The sequence below is a fragment of the Anguilla anguilla genome, chromosome 1 (genome assembly GCF_013347855.1).
Source record: "Anguilla anguilla isolate fAngAng1 chromosome 1, fAngAng1.pri, whole genome shotgun sequence".
NCBI classification, from domain to species: Eukaryota; Metazoa; Chordata; class Actinopteri; order Anguilliformes; family Anguillidae; genus Anguilla; species Anguilla anguilla.
This window is the reverse complement of record NC_049201.1, coordinates 78,111,430-78,127,399: the sequence shown is the minus strand read 5'-3', so window position 1 is coordinate 78,127,399 and position 15,970 is coordinate 78,111,430. Positions and strand designations below refer to the sequence as shown.

Genomic DNA, 15,970 nt, shown 5'->3' with positions numbered 1-15,970 from the left:
CACACACACACACACACACATGCATGCACACACACACACATCCGGCACCATCGGACATAATGAGCGAAACCTAAACCTCTTCATACATGATGACTAACGGTGTTTCCGAGCGAGAATGTACACAGAAAGGCTGAGCACCGAAGACAATACGGTTTCACATTTAGTGGTTTTTCACTATGTCTCACTGCTTCCCTTCTCTGCCTACACCGCGCCCAAACAACATGCAATCTTTACAATGGAATGGTTTCATTTTATCATTGAAGTACAACAAAATCGCAAGTACGTCTAAAGAACTATCGTGATTTGCACTGAAAATTGATCAAGTATGACATAATAAGCATAATTCTTTGTGGTCTTGTTACAGGAGTAACAGGCATGTGTGTGTGTGTGTGTGTGTGTGTGTGTTTGTGTTTGTATGTGCATATACATAAATATATATTTCATAGTAAGAATTCGTTTTTTGGAGAAAGGATGAAAAATAAAATGGCTTTTTTAAACACATGAGACCTGATAGCTTTCTTTAGCACAGCGGTCTCAACAGTACCTACTTTTTAGCTCGCTTCCTGGCCTTACTTCCTGTACGCCCTTGCTCAAGCGCGCTCTGCCGCCGCAACATTGGCGTCTGTGGTTTTGCAACAATGAGCTCGGAGCCGCGCTAAATGAAACGAGGTGAAGAAGAACTTCAAAACGAAAGGGAGAAAAAAAAAATGAAATTCTGAACAAAAAAAAAAAAAGCCGGTGTTTGCTTCTCTCTCCGTCTTCTGTGTGTTCTCCTTTCCACACCGTTATCACTTTCACAAGGGCTTAATTCGTCTCAATCAATTACTCACCGCACCGTCTGTTTAAGTAGGTTATCAGAATGAAAGAAGAGCATATTACTAGCCAAATGTTTTTTAAGAGAGAGAGAGAGAGAGAGAGAGAGACATAGAGAGAGAGAGAGAAAGAGGGGGAGGGATAGGAGGGAGATTAAGAGGAATAAGGGTTGAGTTAGAAAGGAATGAGGAAAGAATGGTTTCCATTTCAACCCTAATTTGGCACACCTGATTCTAATAATTAGCCGCTCAATGAGCTCTCTGGTCGTTGAATGAGGTGCAGCTTTGTTTGGGTTCCAGTGAAGACCTACAGGACGGTAGACCTCCAGGAACAGGGCCGGGCAGCCCTTGTCCTCGAAACAGACCGTTGATGGGAATTAATCATGAATTCCTGGTACTCGTGTGCACCCCGACGGTGCCGGAATCACAGACGCGCTTCAACACCTTGTTTCTCCCTGCTAGGGGCCCACATGTGAAGAGGTTTTCATTTCATCCCTGATTTGGCACTCCTGACTCTATTGAGCAGCGACACAACAAGATATGCTGAACGAGGTGGGCTTTGATAGGCTTGGCGTTGGATCTCCGGGAACAGGGTTGGGCAGCACTGTCCTGGAAAAGACTGCGAATGTTGTGTACCCGGTACTATTTGCACCCTAAGGTGCCGCAAAGCACAGACATGTTTGAACACCATCTCCCTTCCCGCAAACCACTCCCCCCCCCCCCACCCCCAAAACCCCCCCCCCCCCCCCCCCATCTCCTGCTGAACAGTTCTCTGCTTCTCGCTGCTGAATGACTTGGACTAAAAGAAGGAGCTGTACGCCAAGAGGGATTAGGGGCGGGGGGGGGGGGGAGGATTTCACTGTGACGCACAATTCGTAATTCGCCCGCGTCGGCTCAGATGCTGCGATCTGCTGAGGGGCTGTGACCAACAGGAAGCGGCAGGCAGGAAGTCACGAAAGCAAAGCTGTCTGTGGGCTGCCTTCAACAGCAGGGGGTGTTTTCAGCCATTTTTGTCTTTGAAGAGGGTCACATGGGAGATATCAGTCGAACAAGCTGTGATAAGAATGTACCGTATTAGATTTAAGATCATACAGAATCCCAATTTAATTTTAAACTGCAATGTTTACCTTGTATGCCAGTATTTCATCTGGCAAATCACAGTGTGGACCTCCTACTTCAGACCACACTGGTCAGACCATGAAACCGCACGTTAAATGCAGTGGTAGCAAACAATAGCACAGTAGCCTTGAATGAGTGTTTTTTAAGTGACAACTGTATAGGAAAAATGTACATGGTGAGTGCTCTGTGTGTAGGTCTATGTGGGGGACTTACAGATTGTGTTGGGAGCACATATACACACACACACACACACACTCTATCTCTCTCTCTTTCTCTCCCTCTGTCGCATTCTCTCACACACTCTCTGTCCCTCTCCCACACTTAGTGTCTCACACACACAAACACACACAGACATACCCACACATACTATCTGTCTCCATCTCTCCCTTTCTCTCTCTCACACACACACACACTGTCTCTCTCTCTCTCTCTCTCTCTCTCTCTCTCTCTCACACACACACACACACACACACATACTCTCTCACACACACACACTGTCTCTCTCTCTCTCTCTCTCTCTCTCTCTCTCACAGACACACACGCGCACACGCGCACACACACATAAGGAGATGCCCTTCATTATGAGGGAAAGTAACGGAACGTTCTGGGCTGCACAGCTGCGCAGGTAACACCTGTGAAAGTCTGTTACGCTGCTGCTGTGCAGGCATGAACCTGTCGTCTCCCAGCAACAGGAAGTTCTGGGCCTCCTCACTGTTGTTGTGGTGTGTGCGTGTGCATATGGGAGCGTGTGTGTGTGTACATGTGTGTATGTGTGTCTGTGTGCATGTGTGTGTGTGTGCGTGTGTGTGTGAGTGCATATGTGAGTGTGTGTTTGTGCACGTGTGTTTGTGCGGGCATGTGCGTGCGTATGTGTCCGTGTGTGTGTGTGTGTGCGTATGTGAGTGTGTGTTTGTGTGTCTGTGTTTGTGTGTGTGTGTGTCTGTGTGCATGTGTGTGTGCGTATGTGAGTGTGTGTTTGTGCACGTGTGTTTGTGCACGCATGTGCGTGTGTATGTGTCCGTGTGTGTGTGTGTGTGTGCATATGTGAGTGTGTGTTTGTGCGTGCATGTGTGTGTGTATGTGTGCGTGTGTATGTGTGTGCGCGTGTTTGTGTGTGTGTCTGTGTGCGTGTGTGTGTGTGCGTATGTGAGTGTGTGTTTGTGTGCGTGTGTGTGTGTGTGCGTATGTGAGTGTGTGTTTGTGTGTCTGTGTGCGTGTGTGTGTGTGTGTATGTGAGTGTGTGTTTGTGTGCGCGTGTTTGTGTGTGAGTGTGTGTTTGTGTGTGTGTGTGTGTGCGTATGTGAGTGTGTGTTTGTGTGTGTGTCTGTGTGCGTGTGTGTGTGTGCGTATGTGAGTGTGTGTTTGTGTGCGTGTGTGTGTGTGTGCGTATGTGAGTGTGTGTTTGTGTGTCTGTGTGCGTGTGTGTTTGTGTGCGCGTGTTTGTGTGTGCGTGTGTGTTTGTGTGTGCGTGTGTGTTTGTGTGTGTGTGTGGGCGCGTGTGCGAGTCTCGTGTCACACACGATGGTAGGAGGAGTTGATGCTCGCTGTCCTCACCAGGATGTGAGACAGTGGCACACAAACTCAGGCCAGAGCACCTCAATCGCATTGCTGCTGCTGCTGCTTCTTCTTCTTCTTCCTCTTCTTTTAAAGGAGCACTTGCTCCAAACTTTTCCAACTTTGTATTATTATAATTTATTAAATCAAATTCAGTTTTCAAACAACACGTTTTTAATTTAATTTTTTTGTGGGGGATATTCGGCAGTTCTGGTCATGGATGGTTGCGATTCATCTGTGGGTCACTAGAAACTCCATCATCCAGTGGCGTAGAATTACACACACCTCAGGTAAGTGGGAAAAGCGTTTTCACCTGCACTATAAAAACTACAACAAAACCCCAGCAATTTTACCAGTGAAAATGGGGGATAAAACGATGAGTTATTCTTGTTATTCTACATTTTGACACTGTATGGAAGAAAAAAATGTCTTTTAACATACATACAGTTTTCTAAACAGCACGGCCCGTGGCTTGTGTCCCTCGAACGTGGTTTGTATTGTTGGCTCACAAATTGAAGGGTTTTAGGCAAGAAACTCATGTGTTGAACTGGCCGGAGATGGATAAAACTTTGTCGTTGTATTGTATTAAAGTGCACACGTGGTCGAAGATAACGTATCTTAATTAACCGCTCATGTACTTCCCCCAAGACCCTAAAAACCAGACCAAGTGGGAGATTAGAATTGAATATTACAGAAGTAGTTTGAATTTAATATAATGATATGATGATGACAAAAAGCTACAGGATTTCACTTGGACTGTGAGACTATAAATTTATGTTCCAGTTAAAAATTTTACTTTCCTCCTTTTTTGATGATTGCATTTGAGTCATTTTACGGATTTCTTGGTAAAAGTCTTGATAAATGTGCTTCATGGAGCCCATAATTCTTGCCATTATGAGGTTCCCTTCACGTTAGTTATTAGACAAATTGTCTCTGTTCCAATTTATTATTATGGTTAAAAATCCTCACAGGATCTTTTTTTAAATAAAATTTAAATTTTAACAGGAGTCTTAAATCTGAAGAAAATATTGCATTGGACACTCATTGTGATGAACCCTGAGAACAGCAGTTATCTCCACTTGCTAGTCGATTATTAATTCTATGCACTATCATAACTGTGGTTAATGTAGTAAGAACAGAGCTCCGAATTGAAGTGAAATTCTCGAAGAAGTGTCAGTTTTGTCGGGGAATGGTCCAGATTGGGCGTATCACCATTATTCCAAAGAGCTGACAGAGTGTTAGCAGGACCCTTAGCCTACTTTGAACCAGGCCTGGGCCCAAATACGCTATAAATAGCAGTCAAGTTTTCAAACAATCCTGCAGATGTCTGGGTAAATAAAAAAACGTTATATCCAAATAATACGTTTTACTGTACAAAGGCCTTCCTTCGTTTATGAAAAATGAGACATAAACGATTACAGTTCATAGCCAGGAATTGCTGACAATTGCTGGTGTGGTCTTCTGCTGCTGTAGCCCACCTGCTTCAAGGTTCAACGTGTTGTGCGTCCAGAGATGCTCTTCTGCATACCTCGGGTTGTAACGAATGGTTATTTGAGTTACTGTTGCCTTTCTATCAGCTCGAACCAGTCTGGCCATTCTCCTCTGACCTCTGCCATCAACAAGGCATTTTCACCCAGAGAACTGCCGTTCACTGGATTTTTTCTCTTTTTTTCAGACCATTCTTTGTAAACCTTAGAGATGGTTGTGCGTGAGAATCCCAGCAGGATTGGTATATATCAAGAACTGATATGATAGATATTATTCCTCAAGCTATCTTGATGAGGATGATTAGCCTCCCATCTCTTGCAGACCCCACCCCCCCAGCGGATATCCATTGCGTAGGCTCTGCTCTCCCTGAGCAAGCAATTTCTCTCATGACTCCGCCCCCCCTCCCCCGCCATCAGCTGCCAAATTATGTGACTTCTGTTACAAAAAAAAGACCATGTGAATGTTCACACTCACCAACGCTGCCGCCATGTTGCAGATACACTGAAAACAACTTTTCAGCTTTCACCCGCGACCAAATTAACACAGTAAAATGTTCAGTGCTAAATCAGTTATGGTAGAGTACACCGTAAAATGTTCAGTGCTAAATCAGTTATGGTAGAGTACACCGTAAAATGTTCAGTATTAAATCAGTTATGGTAGGGTACACCGTAAAATGTTCAGTGTTAAATCAGTTATGGTAGAGTACACCGTAAAATGTTCAGTATTAAATCAGTTATGGTAGAGTACACAGTAAAATGTTCAATGCTAAATCAGTTATGGTAGAGTACACAGTAAAATGTTCAGTGCTAAATCAGTTATGGTAGGGTACACAGTAAAATGTTCAGTGCTAAATCAGTTATGGTAGAGTACACCGTAAAATGTTCAGTGCTAAATCAGTTATGGTAGAGTACACCGTAAAATGTTCAGTACTAAATCAGTTATGGTAGAGTACACAGTAAAATGTTCAGTGCTAAATCAGTTATGGTAGAGTACACAGTAAAATGTTCAGTGCTAAATCAGTTATGGTAGAGTACACCGTAAAATGTTCAGTACTAAATCAGTTATGGTAGAGTACACAGTAAAATGTTCAGTGCTAAATCAGTTATGGTAGAGTACACAGTAAAATGTTCAGTACTTAATCAGGTATGGTAGAGTACACAATAAAATGTTCAGTGCTAAATCAGTTATGGTAGAGTACACAGTAAAATGTTCAGTGCTAAATCGGTTATGGTAGAGTACACAGTAAAATGTTCAGTGTTACATCGACTCTTACCAAGTATATGCAGTCCCTATCAGACTCACATTCACTCTGTTAGAGTTGAATTAACACTGGACATTATTTTTACATCTTACTCTGACAGAGTGTATACGATTTTTTTTGGATTCATACAAACTCTAACAAAGTTGAATTAAAACTGAACATTTTCCTGTGAGCTGTTGGCTTGTTTGTTTTTCTTTATAATTTCAGACATTTTAATGATTAATTTTGGCGATTGCTGTGCTCGAACTCTAATTCAGAAGTAATTACGTGTGACTCTGGTTTAGGAGAAATTATTGTTTTGTCCAGGCCAGCATCTCAATGATCATACCTTCAAATTAATAAACTAATGTTGTGTTCTGCACTGTGTTGCCTTGACAACACTGTGGAGGAACCTGGAATGGTTGGATGAAGCGTCTTCTCAGAAGGGAAGGCCCAGCATCGTACAAATCCTCACCTTTGCTTTAGCATAAAAATATATCCTGAAATATATGAAAATATATTTAAGCATATGATCAAGATATTGGGTAAACCACTGTCATGTTTATATCCTGTCATTTATAAAACAGGTTGTTTCGATCCTGGATGCTGATTGGCTGAGACATCATGATTGTAAACCCGATGTAGTAACAATTAATCAAACAGCCTGTTTGTTAATAGCATCACTCCGTGCACACGCCATTGCTCACAAATAATATTACAAAATAAATCCATGAATTGTTTATGTATGTTGCAACTGTTTCATAAAAGCAATATGGCACCCGAGGCCGTGCTGTATGGTGAATACAGTCACGGCTACAGGAGATTGCCGACACTCTGCTTTGCATTATGCCAAACAACTGTAGCTGCCCTGTAGCTGTGACTGTATTCATGATTCTGCAGTAAAAAATATATTTCATGGTTTTTAAACCCCACATGACCCCCCAGGTTAATAATGGAGCCCGGGAAGTAGTTTACTCATAAAACACGATGACGATGAACTGACAGCCATGTTGATGAAGAAGCTTGCACGTTTCGTTTTAGCTCATAGAGCATTTGGCAGGAGCCAATGAAACATTTCCCTGAGAGTTTTGTCTGCCATCTTGTTCGATGAGATGTTAAAGACATTAGATATTAAATTACTGTTTTCTGTACTTTACTTGAGCCCTGCATTAAAATTCCTGACTGTGTTTGTGTAATAGTTACCACGTCATGAGCAGTAACTTGATTGATTATTATCGCCTAATCTATGCAAACAATGATATATTAAAAAAAAAATTCTATTTTAAATCAGTACATTTATCAAAAATGTTTAAAATCTGTAAAGTTTAGACATTTATATTTTTAATATCTAAAAATTATGAATTACATTTTTTTTTCAGTTGAAATGAATCTTTTTACCAAATGGCACAGATATTGTATCATGAAGGGTGACGTTGAAACCAAGACAGTTTATCAGAACCAGATGTCATGTCAGGTAACAAAACATACTACAGTCATTCTGTTTTCCCTTATTGTAACAATGTTATTAACAATCAGTAGCCAACTACTTAAAACATTAAGAACAACATTTTTATTGCTAACGTATTAAAAAGCATAATTTTCACAAGTGGTCACATTAATTATCACAAAACACAGTTTACAGCAAAAAAAAAAAAAAAAGTTAAAAGTAAGTTTAGAAAAATTATTGGTTTCATAATACATGTGGTGTCATTGCATTACTGGAAATTGGGAGATGCTCTTATCCAGACTTTACTATGAGAGGACGAATGCATAAAGCATCCCTCCCTACCTTCCTGTAGTCTCTAATTGACTATGTAAGCTTAGTTTTGTAGCTACGTAGGCTGTTTATCTCTGTTTATTTTAGTTATTGCACTTGTGCCTACTTAGACTGCTTTGTTGCTGCCTTTGGTTGTGTTGATCAGATTGACCTACAGGGCCCACGTTAAACTATACGGTTGCTCCCTGCACTTGGAACTGTACTTCCCCTCTAGGGTTTTCAACACACTTGTTCCTGGTTACACTTATACACACTTTGTTGTACGTCGCTCTGGATAAGAGCGTCTGCCAAATGCCTGTAATGTAATGTCATGTAAATCAAGCTTAATCTGAAAGGTGGGAGGAAAATACTCAGACTGCAAAAAATGTGGAAAAAAAAGCTGAGGGGACACCGCATTGGCCCTGTGAGGTAATGCGTCCTCTGCATTCTGACTCATCCTAGCTGCTTAGGAGCAGTGGGCAACCGCAGTGCAGCGCCCGGGGACCAACTCCAGCTCTGCGGCCAGCGCCTTAGTCAGGGGCAATGGCTGGAGCATACTGAACCTGACATACACGCCTTCACGTACACGTCTAACATACATGTCTTTGGATCGGCTGTAAACTGGACAAGCCGATCGGCACAGAGGCGTATCAGCGTAAGACATGCTTATTTAATCTCTCAGTGCTCTCATATCTTGAAGCTGAGAGCTCTTACGCGACTGCCATGCCACTGTATTCTTCCAAACGTGTTCCCCTGCCCCGTATAAGGCCCTACTGTGCGGTTCTACACAACAGGCTGCTCAGATCCCTCGTGGAGGAGAACGATGCGTTTGTGCGAACTCTCCTTCATCCCCGACGTTTCTCTGCATTAAATTCAAATTCCCATAAACTGGAGACATTGTGTTTTTTTGTTTTTTTGTTTTTTTTGCGGCCAAAGGCCTCTCAATGCTCGGTGAAGTTCAGCCCGTTCTCGTCTCAGTTTGGTTTGCATTATGGGAAAATGTGCGTGGCGACGGTTGGACGTGTGGTGGTTTTGACCGCTTAGGGAATTAATCCCATCGTTTCATTCCCTCTTTGTTTCAGACGAACAGAGAAGCCAGTGAGTTCTTTTTTTTGGGGGGGGGGGGGGGGGGGGGGGGGGTGGTGGTTCTAGGTTCTAGTACTGTGAGCCTGAGGACTACAGTGATGCCATGATGTTGATAGGAATGGGTGTAGCATGCCTTCCAACTGAAGAGTTTAAAAAAAAAAATTTTTTTTTAACCTTAATTGCTCACTTTTTTGGGGGGGGGGGGTGGTTCAGGCCTGTTTTTTTACCTTCCGATTTTTCTTTTTATCCACACTTTAAAGTGTCTTTGTGACAATGTCTCTGTAAAAAGTGGACGCATATGAAATTTAATTTCACAGAATTTCCCAAATGCGATTTTGGGGTATTTTCAAAAATCGCACATTTCATTCACTTATTTGCTCGCTTCTGTTGTGTTCTCCAGCCGGCTGTCATACCCCTGGAAAGAGCGGAAATTGTTATTAGTGAAACACATCCGAGGTTGTGGTTATACTGCCGCTGCTTTAAATGGCAATTAAAACGAAGCACTGAAAGAGGCCTTTGCAGACAGGTGCTGGGCGTACGTCACCTTTGAGTCTGTTCTGTTCCAGGCGGCACGCTTTCACATACCTGCTACACCATGTTTCCTGTGTCTTAAAGCACCTAGGCAGAACTAGGCCTGAAGCATGGTCCTTTTTTTTTAGAGAGAACAATTCATGCCAACTGTCAGACCTGTTAATTAAACCAGTAAACGAGCTGTTTAAATGACACGTCACAATCTACACCTTTTTTTTAAATTTGTGAATTAAGGCGTTTCACTCATAAAAGAAGTGGCTGGCGTACTGACACTTCCTAGTAAATTTAGGGAACAGAATCAGCATGCTACTCATAACTTGGGCAGTTTTAAAAAAAAATTGTCGAGATACTCAAGTTGACGATATGAATGAAAAAAGAAATTGCTGGTTTATCGACTGTGTTGCAACCACTCTGGAAATATACCCACAGCTCGGTTCATATTATGTAAAGTTTTAGAATTTCTCAAAAAATAAAAATAAAAAAATAAATAAAATAAATCAATTATTTAATAAAACAACAAACAAAAAAGGAAACATTGGGAATTTGCATTGTTATTACAGAATCGATACAGTTAGTGATAATTATCGTATGTTACGGCTTTTGCAGATTTATAAGTCCTATGGTATATATTTTTATTTTCTCAGTTAAAATTGAACTGTTGTTCAAATGTTGAGTTTTGTCTCAAACAAAGATACAAGAACTTTTTCATTTTATTGCCTAATCTATCATTGCTATTCTTTTCCTTTGGTTTCAGTTTCTAAACTATTTTTTGTCCGTTAATTTCAGTCGCCTTTTCTGTTTCATAAACAGATACACAACAACAACAACAAAAAGCAACTAAAACAAACAGACAAAAAAGAAGCAAATAGAAATTGAAAGCAAATAAAAAGAGAAGGTAAAGGATGTTGAGCTGACTCTTTACTGGAAGACGCGTTTGTGGCCCCGTTCGAGCTGTGACCCAGTTTTTAACAGCAACTGTTTCCACGCAGGGAGGATGGGGTGCAGCTGCAGTTCGGATTACTATGACGAAGACTGGATCGAGAACCTGGACGAGGTCTGCGAGCACTGCAACTGCCCGCTTCCGCCGCAGACCAGCAATCAGGTGCGATAGGAGGGCGTGAGCTCAATTCCCTTTTTTTTTTTTTTTTTTTTACTTTACTTTACTAAAAAAAATTTTTTTTACCTTTTACGATTTTTTTTGGCATTTAGCCAGCATTCTTATCTAGAGCGAGTTACACAGTCGATGTCTTTTACGCCTACTGAGCAGGACACTGACTAAAGCAATTGAGGTTAAGTGTCTCGCTCAACGGCACAATGGCAGTGTCCCATTGGGAATTGAACCTGCAACCTTCAAGCTGCAAGCCCGGTTTCCTAGCCTTTATATTACACTGAACCATTTGTCTGTGTGCAATGTGATAACGCAGTGGAGCTAGGAAAAGAAAGATTCCTTGATTCTGACTCAGTGAATGCGAAAGTTAAAGTTCTCTAGCCGACTAGGACAGAGCCAGGCTACATCCGAGTATAACCTGATCCATTTTGGAGTTATTCGAGTCTGTTTCTGTCGAAACGTCTCTCAGCCTAAATCTCCGCATCTCTAGACATCTAGATTCCGGCGTTTTCTCACTGGGAGAGACTCTCTCACTGCCTAAACTACTGATTTTATTTCACAAAGAGGGCGTATACAATGGTTACTGGCACTCTGTAAAACATTCCTCTATTACCAATTACCAGTTACCAATGCCAGTGTTATTAATACTCAGACCTAAAGTCCAAAGCAATCTGGTTCGGGCTGAAACCTGGTCTACCTGGTTGATCAATAGGAATCATAAACCATTTGACTGATAATCCGTTGGTCACCTTCCCATAAATCAAAAATACTGATTGACAGGTCATGACAAAGAAAGTGAAAGAAGAAAGTTCAGAAGAGAGTGTCACGTGAGACACTAAAACATTCTTTGAGGAGGATGGGCAGGGATTGCCGGCAGCATGGAGTTAAATCATTTACAGTAACTTGGAGTTCTTGGGGAAATTAATTAAAAAGGCAGTGAACTGGAAATTTAAGTGGTAATGATCAACAGAAAATCATTTTGAAATTTTTTTTTGAGAGGTCAACTTTGTGGTCGTCGGAAACCCCTTGAAAGAGGGGACACACCAACACAGAAACAAAAATTCACGCCTGTTAATGTATTTCTTATTTTCCAATAATCCCGCTTCTATTGAAGCTTTTGGTCACTATTCAATAGTTTTCTTTTTCTGGGTTCCGAGCAGATAAAGCGCAGGAGAGTGTGTTAGTTTCAGGCACACGGAAAATGTATCAGTGTTAAGTTAGCTCTGAAAGGTAATTTTACGTCACAGTTAATTTTCCACTGAACATGTTGCCATGGAAGTGTGTGCAGTCAGTCTAGAAGATTGACGCTTTAAAGTTGTTTTTGAGTGTTATTGTTTCTTTTGCTTTGTTTTTGTTTTTTTTTAAACTGGAGATTACATAAGAGCAGCGTTACAGTAAATGATTTTTCGAGAGAGGGGAATTTCCTTCTCTTGCTGTTAAAAAATATGCGTTCGGCCCGGAGATGGACGGAAAGTGGATATGACCTGTCGTCTGGGACGCAGACAACGGCAAACTCGTATAATCTCATCTCGCCAGGCCTGTTTTCATCCGACCTCCGAGAAAAAAGAAACATATATGTTTGGGCGCCTTTTATCTTCAAACACAGCCTGCAGAAGCCCCACTGAAACAGCCCGTGGGAAAGATTGATGGGACAAATGACATAATGCTATTAATACACAGTTCCTCCTTAGATTAAGCATAGCAACAATAAGCAACCGAAAACAGGATGTGTGCCTGCAGGGGTGTCCGTATCATTACAGTTCATAGAATTCCAGATTCTCTGGATTCTCTGAATGAAAAAAATGTTTTTTTTTTTATTTTAATTTTTTTTTTTACAAAAGACTTGAGAAATGAGAGGTCAAAACAGCACTACTTAGGCATACGGTATATATGGGGATCTTAACTTTAACGGTGTTGCAGCGTGTGCTAGCTTTTGACTTCAGCTTTAGCCCTGAACCCTCGGATTTGTGGAATGCTTTTTTTTCAAAATTCCAAGTCAGTGTTCTAGAACTCCGCTGCTTTCAGTCACCAGCAGTGATTGTGACATCGGCATTAGAATGTTCAGTTAACAACATTCTAATCACATATTTGTGAGCTTGCCACCTTAGAAGGTTAAAAATCAATAACCAATGACCCATTTAATCCCAAGAACCCAAGTGTGAGGAGAGTTAACTTTGTACAACAAGTGACCCTGCTACAGAGGTGACCAATCAGAGTTGTGGGTTGTTAATAAATGGTGGCTTATCATGTGTAATCGGTCACAGCCCTCCGTGATGATGTAATCTTTTGTTCCTGTACCTGAATTCGGAGTTGCATTCTGAGAAACGAGGGGAGGGGAGAGTTAGCTTTTGTGTGTGTGAAATTTGGCTGGAGAGCACCTCCTCAGCACAGTGTTCCATGAACTTCCTCCCATTAATTGGACCCCCTTTTAAATTGTTTTCGGAGGAGAACAGCACATGTGTGAGAAAGATCTTTGTCGAGGCCTTTTGTCTGGAGGAACCAAAACATAAACAAAGACCTCGTTCGGCCCGTTTAAAGGCTGCCGCCTCCTCCCTCCACGAAACCTTATACGCAACGAGGAAAACACAGAACGCAGTCTTCTCTCACATCCAGGGCAAAGTGCTTTCAGCCGATGCGACCCCATTTCATGCACCGACTGAATGCAAATACTCTATGCGCGTGACGCCATTTTGAACGTCTCTGAAACGAGGAATTATTATCGCTTTTATCCTGCATGTCTAAAATAAAGATCACGTTAAGAAGCCCGTTGAATGAAATTAGTACTTTTTAACAAATTCTTTCTTGCAATTTATTACTGTATATCACGTTTTTTTTTTTGCTGTTACACTGCAGTATATATACCTGTATAATGCTGCAGCAAACATAACCTCTAGTATGGCCACTAATGCCAGTTAGTCAATACTGTAGAAACAGCTAAAGGCTATTTCTTGACTGTGTCCTATTACACAATGTACTGTATTAAGTATATGTGGTTTTACTGTAGTATTAAAGAGAGGGTTGTTTTAATATATATATATATATATATATATATATATATATATTATTCAAGTAATAATGTATGTTTTTGATCGGCTCAGACAGGTTTTTTTTTTTTTTGTTGCGAGGTAATGAAGAGTATGTTTTACATGTAGAGTTTCTGACAACCCTGCTGGCTTTACAGTGGCTACTATGCAGGGATTTGTAGCATCGAGAAAGAAAGGCTGTGCATCTGAACAGTTTGATTTTACAGCGTTTATGCACTACAATAAGCATAAATATCAGTTCTTGTGTTGTGCTGAGACTTCTTTCCTTGGTCTCTGAGCCTGTGTACCACAGGAAATGGATCCAATCGGAAAATAAATATGAAGTGTAATCTTCTGATGACGAATAGGGTACTACACGTACGTGCAACCTCTGGAGGTATAACATTGCAATACAAGCTGCTTTTTTTTTAACTTCAAACGATGGGTTCCTCAAACATTTTTCTGATGTGACCCCAAATGAATGTTCACAAATTTGTGCGACCCCAACACCCCATCCAGAGTCATGCCTTGTGCCTAACAAACACTGTTTAGCCGTGACTACATCGCCGATAGATCACAACCTCTTCTGCCTCACAGTCGGGGTGCAGTAATGTTGGACATGCAGTAGCCAACATATTTTACAAAGACAAAAAAAAAACTAACTTTTAAAAAAATCATTTTCTTCCTAAAAATTTTCAGGTGACCCCCCAACCTAAAATTAGATGACCCACATAGGGTCACGATCCACAGTTTGGGATCCCCTGTTTTAAATGTTTTTTTTTGTGTTTTTTTTTGCTTTACACCACGGAATGCCCCTACACTTGCCGTTGTAAAGCTGGAAAGTTAACAGGATCTCAGAATATGACACATACTAAAATGACTGTCTCTTGCTGTCTACGAGTATGTGATGACTGGTGCTGTTGTCTTAACTGATGACTGTTGTGTGTCTCTTCCCTTGAAAATAACATTGGAATCTGGTGCCTGGTTGTTGTTGCAGTATACCGACAGCCTGCTCCCACCATACAACCCACAACAAACTCCTCCCACCTCCCCACTTCCTGGTAAGACCAGTGTGTGTGTGTGTGTGTGTGTACGTGTACGTGTGTGCATATCTGTTTGTGCATTCATACATGTTTGTGTGTCTTCCACAGATAACCTGGTTGTAGCAGTATACAGCTATCAGCCAAACCACAGTGATGACCTGGGCTTTGAGAAAGGCGACAAGCTCAAAATTATAAACACGTGAGTACACAAACAAACCCACACACACACACACACAAACACACACACACACAGACACACACGCATGTGTGTGCACACACACAACACACACACACACGCAGGCTCACACACATGCATGTGCACACACACACACAAACACACAGACTCACACGCATGCGTGTGCACACACAAAGACACACACACACACACACACACACACACACACACACACACACATTGAGCAGGCTTGGAGCTGACGGTCACTGCTGTGGTGTTTGTGTTTCTCAGAGATGACCCTGAATGGTACCTGGCCGAGTCTCTGGCCACGGGGCAGAGGGGATTCATCCCTTTCAACTTCGTGGTCAGAATGGAAGGCATGGATAAAGAACCGTGAGTCACATCTGTGTGTGTGTGCGTGTGTGTGTGTGCGTGTGTGCGTGTGTGTGTGTGCGTGTGTGTGCGCGTTTGCATGGGAGTGTGTGTGTGTGTGCGTGTGTGCGTGGGAGTCTGTGTGTGTGTGTGTGTGTGTGCGTGTGTGCGTGTGTGTGCGTGTGTGTGTGTGCGTGTGTGCGTGTGTGCGTGTGGGCGTGTGTGTGCGTGTGTGTGCGTGTGTGTGTGTGCGTGTGTGCGTGTGTGCGTGTGTGTGTGTGTGCGCGTTTGCATGAGAGTGTGTGTGTGTGCGTGTGTGCGTGGGAGTCTGTGTGTGTGTGTGTGTGTGTGTGTGTCTGTCTGTGTTTTACCTGCAGAGAACACAGTAGCTAATGGTACAGTTGGTGTGGTCATTTACAAATAGTACGCTCAGTGTCTGTATTTAAAGGTGTGAGCTCAGTGTGGTGTGTAGGTAAAGGTGTGCTCAGTGTAGTCTGTAGGTAAAGGTGAGCTCAGTGTGGTCTGTAGGTATGTAGGTAAAGGTTTGGTCTCTAGGTAAAGGTGTGGTCTGTAGGTCTGTAGATAAAGGTTTGGTCTGTAGGTCTGTAGGTAAAGGTGTGGTCTGTATGTCTGTAGGTAAAGGTGAGCTCAGTGTGGTCTGTA

General features: G+C 42.1%; 1 protein-coding gene across 1 annotated transcript in view; it reads left to right on the top strand.

Moving 5' to 3' along the window:
• The first annotated feature begins 3,498 nt into the window (after window positions 1-3,498).
• Window positions 3,499-15,970, top strand: part of lck (LCK proto-oncogene, Src family tyrosine kinase) — a 35,372-nt gene continuing 22,900 nt past the window's right edge. The window contains exons 1-5 of the mRNA XM_035393754.1: window positions 3,499-3,775; window positions 10,576-10,688; window positions 14,715-14,778; window positions 14,869-14,959; window positions 15,227-15,328. Coding sequence (XP_035249645.1) covers window positions 3,706-3,775; window positions 10,576-10,688; window positions 14,715-14,778; window positions 14,869-14,959; window positions 15,227-15,328 — 440 coding nt within the window. The 5' untranslated portion in view covers window positions 3,499-3,705. The remainder of the gene's footprint in view (window positions 3,776-10,575; window positions 10,689-14,714; window positions 14,779-14,868; window positions 14,960-15,226; window positions 15,329-15,970) is intronic.